Genomic DNA, 19,475 nt, shown 5'->3' on the forward strand with positions numbered 1-19,475 from the left:
ACGCGTTTCCGGCCCCGCATACTTCCTAGCAGCGACGTGTGAATAGGGGTGGTCCTGAATGCCGAGAGGGGCAAGGCCTCACTCAACCTGTTTATTTTCCTTTAAAATCAACCTCACACGCATTAAGCGGCGCTGTATTTTTATTTTGTGTCGTTTCGGCGGTCAAACAACGCGGTTTTCGGTGTGTTTGGCCCGTGTGGAGCGCCGGGACGCCCCCCTCTTTTGTCTGCGGGTCGTCACGTCCGACCGTCCAGCTGATTGCATTGAGTGCCGACGGTTCAATTATTATTCCATCTGAGCCGCTTTATTTTTGGCTTTAGCGACGGGCTTTTGCGGTCGAAACCGTCCCGCTCCCTCGCCTTCCCGTCGCCCCACTTGTGGACTTTAACACCGAGAGGATATTACACCTTATTTCTTTCTTTAAACTTGAATGGTGGGGCTTTTTTCTCCATAGAGCGAGCAGGCCCCGGACTCATCCCCAGCCTCGCGTTACCATATCGGCTTCGTGTTTTTTTTTTTTTTTTTTTTTTGCGTTTTCTTTTTTTTTGCTTTTTCTTTTTCTTTTTTCTTTTTTTTTTTTTTTTTTGGAAAAGTCATGGGAGATACTAGTGAACGAAGCAAACCTCCGAGTCTACCTCCCCGGTGTCCCTGTGGCTTTTGGGGGTAAGTGTAAATTCATTTTTAAAATACACAGGAGAAGCGACAGGTAAACGTGGATGAAATAAGCCCAGCGGGGTTTTAAGCCAGCGAGTCCGAACCCATTGTTGTTGTTCTGTTGTGCAGGCCGAGGGTGGGGGGTTGGGAACTTAGTTAATAAATACCCCCGTTTTTACCTCGAAAAAACGCCGTTTTGCCACCGTTTTCCAGCGTTTTCACGCACATCGCCGTCGTGTGAAACGCCCGGCTCGCTTTAGCAGCCGTGCCACTTCGTATTTTAACGCAAATTGGCGACTTGAGGAGATGACGTATCCCACATACAACATGATTTATTGCCAGCAGGTTCCTTTCAAATCAGACCTGTTTTTTTTTTTTCTTTCTTTTTTCTTTTCTTTTTTTAAACAAGATCGACCAGTTAAACCTTTAAACACCTCGCTTCGGGTTATATCACCATTATATCGGGTGTCGCTTGCTGGTGAAATATCTTAGCCGTGTTTCTTCCTTTTTTTTTTTTTTTTTTTTTTTTTACATTTCTCTCTTGTCAAGTGGTGGATGTGTTTTGCATACCGGATGTGATTCACAGATGGCTCTTCATGTTGGGAAAAATAACTAAAAAAAAAAAAAAAAAGCCACACCAAATGTTTAAATAGATGGCCAACACGCTTCACACACATTGAAGCATTGGTGTTTATAGGAATGCTGTTAGCCGCACCGTAGGAGATAAAATAGCATAAAGTGCGATAAGATTACTGTTATCTGCTTACTGAGCAGCACCGACACGCCATAAGCCCCTATGGGAATAACACAGGGATATTATTGTGATTTTAATGTCTTGAAGGGTGGTGACAGTCGGCTCTAGGCGGATCCGAACAGGATTGTTAAAATAACAAACCCTCCTGTTGTAAATGGCTTATTAAAGCACAGTGTTGTCACACAACCTGGCCTTTTAAACACGCTCCCTCCCCCCACTATCACTCCCAGCCACCGGTTTCCCCCCTCTTCTGCACTTATTGCCCTTATTTTGTGGCGTCCAGCTCAGCAAACTGAGACCAGCAGCCCACCTGTCAGCGTCAGGTGACACAAATGGCAGCGTCATGTTTACGGCCCGGCCTCAGAAATAACACCTGTCCTGTCCAACACACGCTCTTAAATCACCCTCTCAAAAAGTTCAGGCTTTTACAGGGTCTTGAATGCGGTTAAATTTAGCATTTTGAGTGTTGGATTCAGTCTTGGAAATGCTGTGTCGAGGAACGCCTGACAGCACTGCTCTTTTCTTGAAGGTACACAAGGACTTTGACCCCCTGCTCCCCCACCATAATCCTCCCTGCTCACTGGAGGCAACTTTCATTTGTGTGTTTACTTAGTTTTGGTGATTTTTGACAATGATCCAGTATGGCTATATGAAGGTTGAAGCTGATGTTTGTGTATCAGAGCCAACGACAGCTGATATTTTGTGCCAGAATTCAAAATATTCAAAGTTGAACCTATTGTGGTCGGTGTTGTTGTTGATGGATGGACAAGCCCCTGAGACAGTGAGCTCATCATGGGACACAAATACTGTCCAGTGACACCCAGAATAATGAGATTTGTTTCGGTGGGATAACAGCCTTTTTTTTTTTAAGACCCTTTAATTGATGACAGCTCATGCCATTAAAATTCAGTGTCTTAATGATGAATTAATTGAAAAAAGAAAATTGAATGAATATTTAAAAAATAAAATGTGCAAATAAAGCAATTTTGTCATAGTTTTACAGATAGGTGGCTGTGGTTAGGGAGGAACTTTAGTCTGTAGTAGATAATGATGTACTGTCAGTGCTTTTTTTAATTCCTACACTGAGCACCGATTCATCACTTTTTACTGAACTTTGTAGGCTCAAATCATTGGTTTGGGCTCGCTGGACAAAGTTATTTATTTAAAAAAAATCTTTCTTTGTCACCTTTTGATTAATATGGGCTTATATGTGCCAAAAAGAAGAAACTCAAAACAGCTTCCTTTTATTTCTTACATATCACTCAGGGCTTTTGGTATCATACATTTATTTTTTTTCTGGAAAAATTCCCAACACCATTATTACAATTTTCACCAGTATTGGCACTGATATCAGTGTTGATATCTGTTTATCCCAGACCAGCTGATAAACTGTTTAACAAAGGCCCAAAACTGGTCTGATATCACCAGATACGATCTGCTGCTCGTGGAGGCTACAGAGGTGATGTTGTGTCCTCTGTTTTTAACTTTATTCTTATTTCCATTTGTGTTTTGGTTTTCTGTGTGACACTAAACCAGTTTTACTCAGAAGCATCTTGAGAAAATGTCTGGTTTTGGCCGTGCCAGCCTCTGTCTGTGTGGGCACGGCGGCGTCTCCCCACCTGTCACCCGGCTCGCAGCGTTACCTGTCTGCAGAGCGCCGTCACCTGTCAGAATAAACGTCCCAGGATTTCTCGTCTCGTTAGCTCGTCATCTGACTGCCATGAGATGCCCCGGTGTCAGGGGAAGGAGACTTTGTGCGGCTTCATGTCACCTGATCTGCAGAGATTCAGGCCCGTCAATTTGGCACGGCATCAATATTTTGGATACTGATAGATGGAGCTGCAAAGCAGTTTTGCTTAACCACTGTGGGATTTATTACATTTGACCAGTGTTGACCACACAAACATCCATTGCACTAATGGGTAATGCAGTGTTCGTGCACCAAAACAAATTATTGTTTTATATTGATATGGATTTCAGGACATATGGCCCCGCACTATAAATTCATTTTCCATTTCATGGTACAACAGCATGCATTTTTAACTCGGATTGTGCCGACCCTGGTAGTGTTGGTACTACAAACTACCCACTGAGTTACTACATAACACCTGCAGTACTCAGAGTCAGGGTTGCAGCTAATTTATATTTTCAGCGTTGATGAATAATTTAAAGTGTCAAAAATAACGATAAATGCTATAGGAGAGCCAGTTATCACAGTGAATTGATATAAAGACAGTCTGTGGTCTGCTGTCTGAATTGAATATATTTGACTTGGCCTGCTGGTCATTTAGCAGGTGTTTGTTCAGGTGTTGGAACAGCCTGTAGGGGCGGGTCGGCTCGCCCTGTGTACCTTAAATAATGACTCACAGAGCTCCAACTGTGTCGCTGTTAGCTTCATTATTAGACAATAATAAGCGTCTGATGGCAGCAGGCTAATCCCACAACTGGATCACCTCCCAAATCTAATCAATCGCTCCTTGGCCAAAGGTCTTATGTGTTAGGAGAGTCACGTGGAAATCAGTTCACTGCTTTTTGAGGGACTCAGACAACAGGAGTGAAAGCACAACCTGCCCGGAGGAAGCAAGGAAAAGCAAAACAAAAAGCGTTAGGCCTCTCCTACAACACGGGTCACACGGCTTAGGTGAGCACAATGATCTGAACGCCCCACACACCTCCAGCCTCGCTGCTTTTGACAGGGCTCAGAAACGGCTCAGCCTCACACATTGTTATTAATGTGAAAGTGAAAGAGAGGCCCGGAAGGTGAGGGGGCCGTCGGATGATGATCGATCTCTGAGAAAGAGCAGACAACCAAAAAAAAAAAAAAAGAACACATTTCCAAAATGCAAAATGGTCATTTCTTAGAAGAAAACACTCAGCTGAAGTTCAGCAGCCAGCATCCATAAAACCTAGAGGGCCCAGAATCAAACATTATCACAAACAATAACAGCACTCAGACATACAAAAGTGCAATAACAGTAATGGTACAATTTTGAAAAAAAAAAAAACAATATGGGTAAAGAAAATGGGGGCAGCATTTCCATAAATGCAGCTTGGGAGCCATCATGGGTCCTGGAGGGGGGGTTTAGATGGTCCCGCCACAGAATGACAAATAATCTAATTCAGACGCTCTTGGTGTTAGGTTTCATTTCCTGTATTTTTTTATTTTTTTTTCCACTGTGGTGACAAATAGTTATCCAGGAATGCACGATATAAAAGCAATATTGGCACTGGTTAAGGTAGTGTCACTTAATCCAAATGCAAAATTAGCAACAGAGCTAAACAAACTTTGCTGTTTTCTAACTGCATTTGTACAATTCTTAACCTAAATCCATATCAGTATCAGTGTTGTCCGTTTCAAGTGGGAAGATATTATTGCTATCGGTTTTTAAAAAAAAAAAAAAAACATATTGATGCCTCATCCCTTTAGCAGCTATATCCAGTGTAAGGTCTTCTCAGTCTAATGCATATTTTGCGGCCAGCCTCTCTCGGTTTTTAGAAGAAATTCTCCCTCTGAAGTCTGAAGTTGTGGTAAGTTTTCGTAGCTTCCTTGGAGTCGGGGCTTCTCTCATGTTTGCCGAGATGAGCGAACAGTTGCCAGCAGTAACTTCAATACAGCAAAACTCAAGGTTGCTTAAGTCGAAGACTCTCCTGCAGGTCAGGTTTCCTCACGTTGGACCTCGGCTGGTTCAGACTAGGATAAATCAGATAAAACAGTTCCCCTGCCTAATCCACCCGCCTCTCACGGCAAACAGAGGCGGGAGACGAGGAGGATGAGAGTCAGACGAAGCCGGCGAGGGTTGGGTAAGGTTAGATTAAACGACTTAAGGCTTGTATTTCTATTTTGCCTCATCAGTTGACGGAGCCAGAGCAGACTCGCATCAGAAATGGGTAAAAACCATGGCTAACTTTGCTTTTAGTTGTAGATTAGAGGGGGCAGTGTACAACCAAAGAGACTTCACCAGGTGATTTCACTCGGTAACATCAGTGAAATCACCTGGCAGCTGATTGGACACCCCTGGTTTGGATTGACACGAAAAAATTAGCTACATCTGTTGATGCTCATTATTATAATTGCTGTTATGAAGATTGCAGAGCGGGAGGGAGCGAGGTGGGACGAGGGGGAAGAAGTGGGAGGATAAGAGAGCAAATGGAGGGAGAGTGGATTGGAAAAGGAGGAGGAGGAGTGAGTCTGTCATGATGGGATCACGCCGGCCTGAACTGCCACAGCTCAGACTTTGGCTTCATAACAAACCACACAGAGTCTCTGAGGTGGCGTCCCGTACGGTAACAGGTGCTGCACGAGCCACCAAACGGTTTGAAGTCAAATGTCTCTTTAAAAGTCGTCAAATTTGATTATTCAACAGCAGTTTTATCAAAAAAAAAAAAAAAAATTCTTGCTGGAGGAAAATATTAGGAACATTAGGAAAATATTCTTTTGTTGAAACAGTGATCCGCAGGAGGGTTTTATGATACAGTATGCATCACCATTCAACACATCATTTCCTCATGCCCCTTTTTGTCAGTCATTTATGGTTTCACAGCTTCATCTGTTTTTCAGTTAATAGTTTTAGTCACACTTAAGTAAAAACGCAAAACCGATTCCAGCTTTACTAAGATCACCGACATACCAAGATTGTCCTCCTTTTTTCCCCGTTCATATCTTTGTAAGATTGATTTTCTTTTGGTGGCCGCTCCGACTAAGGATGCAGTTTGAGGACATCACGTTTGGCTCCGCTAACTTCCCATGAGATTTTAGTCTAAACAACTAATCAGATTAATCGATTGATTAGTTAACAATGAAAGTAATCATTGGTTGTTTTCCTGGTTTTCCGCTGCTTTGGTATTTCCTTTCATTTGATCAATAAACCAAAAAAAAAAATCAGTAAAGTCAAAAATGAAAGGGGGGAAAAAAACTGTAAAAGTACACAAAAATACTTGAGAGCATTTACTCATTGGATGCTTTTGTTTTCCAAGCTCTTTGAGACTTTCCCCCCGTGCTAAGTCTCTCAAACACGAGCTCAGAATAGACTCGTAGGTCCACGAGCTGCCAGGTGGAACTGATGTTGATGAAATCGTGTTTCACATCGGTGGGGAAACATCAGGAGGCACAGAAATCTGTCCAACAGGCTCGTTCGCTGACGTCGACACATCAGCTGAGCTTACAGGAATTGAATCAACTTCTCCTTAAACATGCTGATCATAGTTACAGTGTGCCGGCCAATACACACACACACACACACACACACACACACACACACTTACAACCCTCCGCTGCCTCCTCCAGTGACTCGCGGCGAGGTGTTCACTTTACTCCGGCTCTCTCACTTCCTGTCACCCTGCCTTCAACTTGTTATAACACACTTTCCGTAGCCATGGCAACCACAGCCAGGCCGCCCCGAACGCCGCAGCACCCAAAAAAAAAAAGAAAAAAAAAAAGGGTCGCCGTCGAGCTGAAACATAAGGAGAGGTTGTGAAAGGCGTTTTATCGGATGTGATGTAACCGGTGTTTGTGCCGTCAGAAAGGCTGAGGGCCTCCTAGTGTTGCACCGCTAATGGGCAGAAAGCACCACCCGACACCTGATCTGAGGAAGGGGAACACGCCAGTTTTTCTTAGAACTTACCTCCTTACCTTGTACTCAGGTGTGCCAGCTTGTGCTAAACCTACTGTCAACACCATCAGCCTGTAAGAGAGTATTGACTTTACTTTATATTTTAACAGAAAATTACTCCAAATAGTCATCCATTCAGAGGATCGACACCAAAATCATGTCCAACAGTAAAATGTCACAATAAGAGGCCTCAGAGACAGTTTATGTGGATAATTATTTAATTTTACAAACACATTTTGAAATGTTTAGTGTTGAGCTGAGTTGCCATATTAATTTGTCCCCCTGCCAATATTAGAATAATCTCATAATCGCTATTTTTTTGTCCATAGTGCTGAAACAGTCAGTGAACCAGTCTGTTGAGATAAAATTCCTTGTAAAATTGAAGGTAAAACACTAAATAATGTTTGATTGCAGCTTCACTAAGAGGCTAAGATCGTCTTAAATTTCTCTGTTCGTACCACGATCTGTGATAGATTAATACTTTTTTTGTTTTTGGTCGTTTTTGGCTGCTGGTCCGACTAAGGAAGCGATTTTAAGACACGACCCAGGCCTGTGCCGGCTTCCCATGAGCCTTTGTCATTTTTTTTTTTTTTTTTTGGATTAATCGACAGTGAACGTAATCGCCATGCGCTGCCCCGGTCTGATGGTCTGGTAGATTTACGGCCCGCTGTCCTTCACGCTCACCGTTTCACCGAACATCGCTCATGTGACGTCTGAATTTGGCTTCCGTGTGAACGCTCACCTTGGGGGTTTTGGCATCAACATCAGATCCTGTGTTTGTGTTGAGTGACACGAAAACGGAAGAGACTTTTCATTTTATTCATGAGTCGGATGAGTTCGAGTTTGACCTTTTCTCCTTCTTTGCCTCTTGCAGGTCCAGTAAAACCATGAACCTCTGCTCCAAATGTTTTGCTGGTAAGTCTTTCCCAGTGATTAACACACACACACACACACACACACACACACACTGTTTCTCAAATGATGAGATCTGCTGTGCTCATCCCAGGGGAAAACGTGTCTTCCTGCAGAAAACCAGATAAACATGAGAGGAGAAATTTGACTTTTTTGTTTTTTCCAATGAATACAACATGCAGCGAACTTCACTCTTATTAAATAACGGCACAAAGGTGGGAAACAGCCATAAACCAGCGGCTGACGGATATTTTCTGCACCTGGAAAGTTGATCCACCATTCATTGTTGGCACGTAACCAACCACCGTTTGTTGGTCTTATCTTTATCCTGTAAATGTCTTTGTCTGGTTAAACAGTAAAAGTGGTCAGTGAGGTGCAGCAGCCGCAGAGCAGAAACTCCACTCGGCTGCTCTGGTGTTCAATGTCAACCGGTCATAATTTATTAAAAAAAAAATAAACTGAATTTTTGATATTCAGGTGGTTATTTTTCTTTGCAGGGCCCTTGACGCTTATCGTCGGGGTGGAAACAGATCTGCTTCCATCCTGTTTTTTTTTATTTTCCAAAGTTGCTTGTTAGCATGCTTAGCATTCCTGTTTGACAGCCGGGGAAGCAGCGAGCGGCGGCTCCAGGCTAGGTGTGCCAGCTGGTCTCAGTGAGGAATGCTAAGAAGAGATTTTTGGAAAACTGGAAGGACATTTACAGGGATTCATTCCCAGAGGAGAGATCCACTCGGAGCAGAGGGGGAAAATTTACACCTCAACTTTGTGAGACGACTGTTCGCGTGAATGAAAAGAAAATGGTTCACTGTTCAAGTTAAAAAGAAAATAATCCTGATTCTGGCTTTACAAGGTGCAGCTTCAGTTCAACGTCACTTCCATGCAACGTATTTGTGTTGGCATTGAGTGGCATAACCATCTATCCATCATTTAAAATATTCAACTTTGTCCCAGTTCAGGGGCCGCGTCCTCCAAGGCCACAGGATCGAGCACCTCCTCATTAAAACGCTCATTAAACACTTTGAAATTTTGGTTCCATCCCTTTTTGAGCATCAGTGTGGAGTAACAAACCGAGGCTGTGTGTTGTTAAAATGACAAATAAAAACACACCTTCACAGCCCGGGTCCTTCAGAGGAGGCCACACCTGAACTAATGAGTCACAGCAACACCGGCCTCCTGCTGCTAATTGGACAAAAGTTGTGTTGTTGTGTTGTTGAAAGAGACGCCTTTCCTCATGGGGGACGTTGTGTTTTTGAAGCGACTGTCATTTGCGCGTCAGAAACACAGACTAATGAATTTGAGGCTCCAGCATTTGTTGGATATATAACATTTCCCAGTGAAACATCTCAAATGCAGAACCTTTTTTTTTTTTTTTTACTTGTGACAAGCGTCTGGCGAAAAGAAGAAACACCCAATTAAAATTTGGAAATGTCACGGCATGCCTGTAAGTCCTCTCATTGACTCCTGCAGTCTGCTTTAGGAGGACGGGTTCAGGGTGCGCTGGAGCCGCGGCGGTGGCCATGGCAACCAGCGAACACGGCAGACAGCGAGGACCCCGGGCCCCGCTCGGAGTCTGGCGCCGCAGACAGCAGCAGAGCTCAGAATAGACTCAATACTCACGAGGAGGCGGAGGCCGAGGAGAAATGGGTTAGCCCACGTGAAGCAGCAGAACTAGGCTGCCTGCTGTCCCGTCCCGCAGAGACTCCGGGCCGAGAGCGGGGAGGCCGTCCTTCAGCTGCAGGACGCCGGCTCAAACCCCACGTCAGCCTGCACCCACCTGACCGAGTGTCCTTGAGCAAGAGACACGAAATGACACGATGACACGAAACGCCCACGAAAATCAGTCGTCATTATATGAACAGGCCTGAACTGGGGGTCAGTCGTCCAGATCTCACGGCGTCGTCGCGGTGAATTTCATCCGGATCGACTAAAACTCAAATATTTTCTGATTTCAGCTTCACTGAGATGCTGAGGTTCTCTTCAGTTTCTCCGTTCATATGGTTATAAAATAAAAACAGAGCTGTTCACATGGCCTTGTAAGCAGACTTCTCCCTCGTTTCCATGTCATTCAGCCTGTTTTCCTTTCCTTCACTCCCCCCCCTCTGTGCGTTTAGTAAAACAAACAGTCACACCACACATCATTAGAGCGGCTGCGGGCGGAGAAGACCTAATAGCCAACAAATTACACGGAATAAAGAAAAATAAAATGTGTTTATGTGCATCACGGCGCATTCTGGGCAAAGACCCGCTTTTTGACATCCGTCTCGATGTGGACGCGCTCTCTTCTGGCGCCTCAGGGGGTCGCTCCTGAGCTCTCAGAATAATGCGATGGCACTTCAGATTAGGGATGCTAACCGGCGGCCGTTTGACCGGTTGTTGACCGTTTGAACTTTAACCGAATAATCTTGTCAGTTAATTTTAAGGCCGAACGTGTCGTCGCCGACACAAATGCGCACGTCATATTGTAAACACCGTAACTTCCGTAATGTTTGCTCTATCGAACAAATTCCAACTGTTCCTGAAAGCTAAGAAGTTGCTCTTGAGCCCACATGCAGTTTAATATGGTAAACATGGCGACGGGACGCTCTGCTGGGCTTGGATTATGTCATCACGCTCAGGGCTCAGCTCGGTAGAGACAGACCAGAGAAATGAGCCGAGCTCATGGTGATCACGGATAGTTTTGAACAAAGTTTGTCATAAAACCACCAAGAAGACTCATCGAGGAATCTGGAGACAGTATTTTTCATGAGGAGAGAGAGATTTTTTCTACACCATGCTAAGCAACATGCGTAAATTACATAATATTTGTAGGATATCATGTTGGCTATGTACAATATTTGACTTTGGAATGAGTGGTGTTCCATATTATCTTCTGTCTGAATTGGTTCTGTGCCCGCTGAGGGGAGATCCGTGCTACAGAACGGACACGGTCGCATATTCTCGGTTAACCGAAATAAACCGATTAATGAGGCCCGGTGGTCGACCAAGAAAATTTTCCATTTTCGCCAGCCCTACTTCCGATGACGGCGTGGGTTCATCTGAGGAGTTGAAACAGCTCACAAACCTAGCTTCGGACACTTCAGTGTGCCTTAAGCTGAACATCTGGGCACAGGATCAGGATCCGGCTGCTCCGTGTTGCAGCTGTACGCCCGCCTGGCTCTCTCTCTCTCTCTCTCTCTCTCTCTCTCTCTCTCTCTCTCTCTCTCTCTCTCTCTCTCTCTCTCTCTCTCTCTCTCTCTCTTTCTCAGCGATGCTTCATATTAAAGGAAACCAAAGGGATGAGAGAGGCCAAAAGATCTAATTTTGGTGATATCGGCGTTCTGTGGACGGTTGGGATTTCACTCCTCGGCCTCTAACAGCGGAGTTAAGAGCCTGTTGACCTTCTCCGCTCGTTTGACAAGAAGACGGAGGAGGAAACAAAAGAGGCCGACAAGTCCATATTGAGCACGGCGCGACCATGACACCAACACAGTTAAACAACATATAGACTCGGGTGGAGGTCAGGTACAATTGAATGTGAGGCGCCCAACAGCACTCTTCTCTCTGAGGTCTGAAGAAGTGACCAGATACCGGACTTTCATTTAAGCAGAGTCAAATTACAGCAGCTTGGATGGAGGAGCTGGGATGTTGTTTTTGTGATTTCAGGATGATAAGGCAGGTTTATTTTTACATTTAAAAAAAAAAAAAAAAAAAAAAAAATCCTACTAGAGCAGATACAGGATCCTCAAAATCAATACATCCAAAACTGCCCGGAGGAAACTTAAGATGCAACAAATGCGCTGCAGTTACAAGAAACAAGAAGCTGGAAGTCTCGCCTGATATTTGTCTTAACGCAGTGCAGACAACCGTGGAAAATAAGGACGTCTGTCTTTGAGTGAAGTGTTAATATAAATTTACTCTTTGAACACAGGCCACTAAAGCTGTGGCTGTGTAATTCAGGCTGATGACGGGTGAGCCAGACCCTGAAGAAGACTTTTTTTTTCTTTACTATTATTTTTTTCCCATGATTGTCTGTGCGACTTGAAGACAAATGTCAAGCCAGACTTCAGGATCGTGTTTCTCCAGCCTGCGCCTGTATCGACCTCCTCCTTCCTCTGCAAATGCGCAGTCGTTCGAAAATTTTGTCGCTTCGCTTAGTTTATTTTCTCTGCTTTTACTTGATTTTGTGTAACTAAAGATCACCATTCACAGCCAGGACACGCTCAAAAAGTAGATTTAGGTCTCAAGAGGCTATCCTGATGAAATGAAGGTTACAAAATCCTGCTCACTGCCGATGTATGATCACCCTGTTTTTCTCTGCACTGCTACAAGGTGGAAAAAAAAACTTTATTGCAGTCTTGGCGGACCCACCCAGTGAGAAATCAGTAAAAATTCAAGCTTTTTGTCGAGGATTTAGAGGTGCAGCTGCGCTTTGAGGTTTTCTGTACTACACAGCACATGCCGGATTAAGTGGTGTGATTTTCTCAGCTTTTCCCTCAGAGAATGTTTTCATTCTCTCCCTCTGTTGTGTCTCTCTCTCTCTCTCTCTCTCCCTCCTCTCTCTCTCTCTCTCTCTCTCTGTGTGTCCTATTTTCATGTTTTTGTCTCCGCTCACTCTCTGCTCTCTGTCCCTGACCACAGATATCCAGAAGAAGCAGCCGGGGGAGGACTGCACCTCCAAGCCCATCCAAAGCACTGGGAGTAGCCAATCACCTGTCTTCAGTAGCGAGACGAGCAGTAGCAGTAGCCAATCCCTATCGTCGTTGCCGCCCACGAGCGCCGAGCAGCCGTCAGCCGAAGAGCCGTCGCCCGCGTTTCCCAGCACGAGGGAAGGTAAGACGCCTCGACATTTTATGATGTTCGGTTTTTAATTTATCTTAAAACATGGATTTAAAATGACAGTGGAGATAAAGAGTCCGATAAATCAGGCTGATAATGTCCCACCTTCAGTAGGATGCGGTTTGTTTTGTAGAACTGAAGGAAAATAGAAACAGTGAAAATGGTAGATTTATTTATTATTTATTATTATTTATTAGTGGAGCAAACTACTGTCAGCAGGTATTATATATTAATCACACCGTACTAGTTACGGTGCCGTGTTTTTTCCTTAACCCTCCTGTTACGTTTGGGGTCAATTTGACCCCCAGTCAATGTTTAACGTCTCTAAATAAATGATTAATATCATTGTTTTTGCTTCATATTTAATGAGTGTTCCTAATGTAATGGGTGCTACCGGGTAAACATGAAATTAACATGATGATATGTTTTCAATGTCCTGTACATACTTTGTAACGCATCGGTTATAAATAACAAAAATCTGTACTTAGAAATAATATAAAGCCCTTAAAACACCAAAAATTAATATTTCTTTCCAATTTTAGGTCAATCAGTGAGATTTTATGGTGATTTGCATATTTTTCCATAGTCACGTAATAGGAATACTTATTTATTTATATATTTATGTATTTGCACCATAATACAGAAACAATTAAATAGATTAAAAAAAAACAATAATACAGAAAGCGCTGGAGGGGTAAAAAACCCAAAATGGGCTTATTCAAGGAAACCCCCCCCAAAAAATACTCCAAATTCAAACAACAACAAAAACAACAACAAAAGTACAAATACCATATTATAGCACAAAAGAAACAGTATAAAATTGAGAGTAAGAGTGAAAGTGAAATAGTTAGGTAGAAGCTATAGAATCTTTATTAGATTAGATTGGCCTGAGACTTAAAATTAATCAAAGATGTAGATGTTTTCGCTAAATGAAAGTATGAATTCCAAAGTAATGAACCTCTGTAAGTAAAAGAAAATACTGGATGTATATAGGGATTGGGGGGGTTGTTGTTATGTTTTATTTAAAGGGCTATTTAGGTCGTCAACAAAGAAACAAAGTATCTGACACATAAACTTTGGTAACAATTTGAATTAATAATTTTGTGGAGGGTCAAATTGAGCCCAAACATAAAAGATGTTCGTAAATTTGAACAGAACATGAGGGTTAAAATAATAAAACAGCATGGAGATATAGCTATATTGTGTAACGCAACACGCTGACAGAGAGCTCTTCTAAAGCAAAACAGCGTTTCTTCAGAAGTGACCTCACTCTGCAACAGGTGGAGTAAATTAAAATATCAAATATAAAAGATGTTCAAACATAAAAGATGTTGGTGAATGTGAACATAGCAGGAGGGTTAAACACACCGCCAGACAAAACTGACCCAGGACTGCACGGCTCATTGCAGCGATAGTGTAATTTTGGGGTGGGTTGTGAGTTGAAGTCTTGAAGGCGGCCCCCCTGTCAGCCCTGCAGAGCGCCTCCTGCTGCCTCCTCCGCCTGCAGCCGCTCACACAGCCCATCAGTGAACGTACAGGAATGTGTTTTGGGGATATCGGTGCAGAGACACAATAAAAAGTACAGTAGTGCCACAGTGCCCGGGGACAGCAGGGCCTCACATACAGGGCAGCGTATACAATAGACAGTGGGCAGCACATACCAGCCCACAGACATACTGTACATTCAGCAGGGAATAACCGGGGGCTTTCAGAGCGCGCGGTGCAACTCTGCACCCTTTTCACGATTTGAGTTTGGACCCCCGGTTTGTAGCCCACGGTCCAGTTTGCATCAGGATGTGGCGTCAAAAAAAATCAAACTACCCAATCTCATTTTCCTTGCAATGCAATGAAATCCAAAGAGAAGGAAAAAACAAGTGTCTTGTGTGTTTTGTTTTGTTTTTTTAATGCAAAGTTGATGGACCTGGAGGGCCCGTAGGTCCCTTGCTAGTCGTAGCACCGAAAGTGGAAAGGCAGAAAATCGAGACGGTGCCATTCGTGTTGCCTAGAAACGTACAGTGGAGAGGGAATCACAGACCCTCCAGGTACCGGCAGGGTTCAGCCGACTTCACGTCAAAGGTACCGCCAGTCTGCTTTTTCTTTTTGTCCGCCTGTTGGGATCCCACGCCTGCCTCAGAGACCGCTAAAACACACAGAGACCCACATACGTGTCACTTTCACTCCACGGCGTTTATCACGGCTTATTGAACTGTTCCTGTGCCGCCGCGGTTCCATAGGTCAGCCGTTCGCTCGCGTCAGGTTAGTTAACAAAAACCAGGCGGAGTGACACATTAACAGGAACGTGGTCAGAGTGCCGTTACCAGGGAAACGCCTCTCTGTCAGTCAAAATGCGAGATTAGTCAAATGCAGAATGAAGCGATGGACGTCGGTGTGATAGGCGCTGTAAAAGAAGCGTTTGATTCCATATCCGTTTTTTTTTTTTTGTTTGTTTTTTTTTAAGTTTAAGATGATTACGTTCTTAAAAAATGTCATTGTTTTAACTGTAAAGGCCTCACAGGGGCGCACAGTTTTTTTAGTAACATCTCGCTGTGACTTTCACTCAAGTGTCGGCGCTTGTTTTAGCGCGGCCAGGGATTTTTAGGCAAACGGTGGATGTGAAGAGTTTTGTTCCAACACAAAATGATTGATGTGAAACAACTTTGAACATGAAGATGTGTGTTTTAAAGGGTGGCAGGAAAGCAGGATAAAGTGTCTGTTTCTCTTTAACCGGCTCTTCATTTTCTCCCCGCAGGCGTATCATGCACAGAAACAGCCCAAGGCACACTCTGCACACCCACAAAACGTCCTCGTGACTCAGGTACACTCGGCTTTCTTCTCCCCGCACGCTCTGCCCCGCTTTGAGCCCCGACTCTCCTAACTCCCACCTTTTTTTTTTTTTTTTTTTTTTCCCCCTCTCAGCCTCGGGGCCAGAAAGCGAGGCGACGCCGGAGAAGCGACCACGGACAGAAGAGAAGGAGGGCGGTGGCGAGGAAGCCCGTGGGGGACCCAAGCAGAAAAACCGTCGGCGTTGCTATCGCTGCCAAACCAAACTAGAGCTGGTGCAGCAGGAACTGGGCTCCTGTCGCTGTGGTCAGTACACAAAACACCAACACACCTCGTCACTCCGCTCATTCACATCTGCACTTCACTGCTGCCACGAGGGCTGAAGTCAACCAAAGAAAGTCTTGGTCGACTAAAGTCCTGAAATTTTGACCAAAAGTCGACTAATCGGGGGGCGGCGGGAATCAAAAATAAATAAATAAATAAATACATAAATACTATATTTAGATTAATTAACTGGACAGTAGCCTACCTGGTAGCCTTGTCCGCCTAAATGAATGATAAATAAACATAAACAACTAGTATTTGCAGTATATTAAATCGTTTTTGACCTAATTATTTTGCACTGAATCGCTCGGCTCTGACAGCGCTGCATCACGTGCACCTACGCAATATCATAGCTTATGATTTCCCAAAATAGTACTATGTCGAGCTGCTGTCGTCACGGGTGTTTGCGCCTGCAGTTATAAAACGATTATTAGACCAAAACTTTGAAATATGCCAATTCTGATATGTTTCTACTCCAAACTGACGCAGCAACCTAACGCAGACATGTTAGTTTACCGTTTTCAGGTGATATGCCATGTTGGTCGTTGAGCTGTGATACGCAAACTGTTGTTTGCAAAGTTTGCATTCGACTTTTTTTCCATCTATTTTGGTAAAATGCTGCCACACTGACGACGTCTTTGACATGGTAGAGGACTAAATGTTCATTAAACGTTCTTAATTAAGCAAATAGTCTGAAAACCAGGCCTAATTTTTTCTTCAGTTCAGAACATACGGCCCATCTGTCTGTCTCCAGTGGGTTGGGCTTATTCAAAACTGTGAAAACAAGGGGGATGTTCTGAAGACAGACTGTTAGCTGGGAAACGTTGTTCTGAAAACACCTCCATTAGCACTTAGTGCTTTAGTCCTGATAAAATTAACACGACAAATAATCGACCAATCAGATTTTGGTCGACTAAGAGCGTATCGACCAATAAATCAATCAGTCGACCAGCAGACTGCAGCCCTGACTGCCACTGATGGTGATCGGTTCCTCCTTTGGCTGAAATTATAAATTAAAACGTGCACCTTGTCCACACTGAGTTGGGACGGCTTCATGCGGTCGTATCTGTGCCAGCCGGGCCCGGGTTATGATGGCACGGGTTTGAAAACGGCCTCTCTGACGTCGATGTGTCAGACCCTGGGTCAGCCTGAACCTCAGCTGGCTGCTGCTGTTTTAATCCCCTCGGTGCACCAGATGGGGTGGAGTGAACAGAAATGAACCCAAAACAGAAATCCATACGCTTTCCTGTGATTGTCCGAACTCTGGCGCTCGCCGCTTTGTCCCACACGGCGAAACGTGCCGACCGGACACCTGCTGAGGAGATAAAACAAACGAACATCTCTCATCAGACACACCTCATTTAAACAGAGCCACAGGAAGACGGAGTGTTTAGGGCTGTTTTTATAAAAGATGCACAAAGTGTCACTTCAGTTCACCTCAGCCCCCCAATAATCATCAAATAAACTCAAACCGACGATTTTCTTGGCTCCTGCAAGCAGCTCTGTTGCAAATTATGTCTCTGTGAGGCTGTTTGTCAAATAAAAATGAAATATTCTGCGGTAAATAGCTCAGAATATTTTTTATATTACATGCAATAGGATTACTGCATCAGTGGAAGGTTACATTAATATTTAATGGCTGACAGCTCAAAACAGGGACTGCAGCCTCCCCATCTGTAAGCTTATAGAAAATTATTGCTGTAGCTGTGTTCTGTTTATTCCACATATTGCACGTTTTGAGTGGTCAAGGAAGACTTCATCCAAAAAACTCAATATCTTGCATCATTTACTCACCTTGAGCGGTCTTCAGTGTTTAATCTCGGCCACACGGAGAAACTGCAGACATTTCTCAAACTCCTTGTGCAACTTCCCCAAGAAAAGATCTCACATGACGTCTGCTTCCTGAAATAGGATCTTAAATAGTGACATCATCCGGCACCAGTGGGTGGAAATGACGATTTCAACCCGTAAAACCTTCACAAATTTTTCAGCATCCTCTCTCGTCCGCCCATCCTTTCAAATTAAAATGTGATTCTCTCAAACTGATATCCTGTGGGATTGGGATTAGGGTCTGATCCGTCCTGTTGGCTTACACTTACAAATGATCCTTCGCTGCTCTAAACGTTTCAACAGGAACTCGATCGAATCAAGACAGTAAGATTAATTGAAACCTTTATTTATTCTCGGAAGACAGTTGAGGTTTCCCTCTTTTACAATGCCGCCGAGATAACACTTTAAAATACATCAACAACAAATAGGATATACCTCATACATTATAATGACAGGAAATACACATAATAAACAGAAATAAAAGGAAATACACATAATAAACTGTTAAAGGAACCCATCTTGACTGTATCCTAAACCAAAACACTGCTAAAACACCTTGTCCAGAAAAAGTGTCATACCTGTGTGTAACCGGCCTTAACCACACTGCAAAACGCAAAATCTTACCAAGATTATTTGTCTTATTTCAAGTCAAAAATGTCTTATTTCTAGTCAAAATATCTAATTACACTTAAAGTAAGACATGATCACCTCAGAAGTAACTTGTTTTAGACAATTTTCACTTGTTTCAAGTGAAAATTCACTTGAAACAAGTGAAAATTTGCTTGTTTCATTGGCAAAATTTGCCAGTGGAAAAAGTGAAAAATCACTTGAAACAAGTGAAAATTAGCTAGAAACAAGAAACAAATTTTTGCCAATGAGACAAGCAAATTTTCACTTGTTTCAAGCAAATTTTCACTTGAAACAAGAGACAGTTAAAAAACAAGTTCCTTCTGAGGTGATCATGTCTTATTTTAAGTGTAATGAGAGATTTTGACTAGTAATAAGACATTTTTGACTTGAAATAAGACAAATAATCTTGGTAAGATTTTGAGTTTTTGCTGTGCATCACTAAACTGAAGTCCTGCCTCCAGCTTGTTCATTAGCCACGAGTCCACTCTGACTCTTAACTGTCAGTGAAGCCAACGAGTAAAACTCAAATTCAGAAATGGCTGCAGTTTTTGGTTGATTCTCCGTGAGCTGTGTGAGGGAAACTTCCTTTGTCAGACATTCAGCCTCATTTCAGGTGAGCGGATGATGGGAAATAAGAAGCTTTTGGGTGAAATGTTCCTTTAACTGGTGCACATAGGAAACAGTAAGAGCTGGCGTGAACACAGCTGCTGCAGAAATGTGTGTCTGACCCGTGTGTGTGTGTGTGTGTGTGTGTGTGTGTGTGTGTGTGTGTGTGTGTGCGTGCGTCCTGCAGGCTACGTGTTCTGCATGCTGCACCGTCTACCTGAGCAGCACGACTGCCTGTTCGACCACCTGGGCCGCGGGCGCGAGGAGGCCGTCCTCAAGATGGTGAAGCTCGACCGCAAGGTGGGCCGCTCGTGCCAACGCATCGGCGAGGAGTGCTCCTGATTGGCCACGCTGCCGCCAGCCGTCCAATCAGAGATGAGGCGCTTAAACGGAGGAGGAGGAGGAGGTGGAGGAGGGAAGCAAGGAGGGACAGAAAACGGGGTGACGGGAGGGAGGGGAGGGGACGGGGGAGGGAGGAGGAGGAGGAGGAGGAAGGTGGAGGGAGGGAGGGAGGGAGCACGGTGACCTTTGACCCCTACAGTTCTGGATCTGAGCTTGAC

At 43.9% G+C, this 19,475-nt stretch overlaps 1 protein-coding gene across 1 annotated transcript; it reads left to right on the forward strand.

The window, feature by feature from the left end:
- Positions 1-19,349, forward strand: LOC115356471 (AN1-type zinc finger protein 3). The gene is made up of 6 exons (XM_030047638.1): positions 1-663; positions 7,892-7,932; positions 12,547-12,738; positions 15,494-15,559; positions 15,661-15,831; positions 19,103-19,349. The coding sequence occupies exons 1-6, from the start codon at positions 596-598 to the stop codon at positions 19,255-19,257; spliced, it is 693 nt and encodes a 230-aa protein (XP_029903498.1). The 5' UTR covers positions 1-595; the 3' UTR covers positions 19,258-19,349.
- Positions 19,350-19,475: the final 126 nt, after the last annotated feature.

The sequence above is a fragment of the Myripristis murdjan genome, chromosome 24, assembly GCF_902150065.1.
Source record: "Myripristis murdjan chromosome 24, fMyrMur1.1, whole genome shotgun sequence".
Taxonomy (NCBI): Eukaryota; Metazoa; Chordata; class Actinopteri; order Holocentriformes; family Holocentridae; genus Myripristis; species Myripristis murdjan.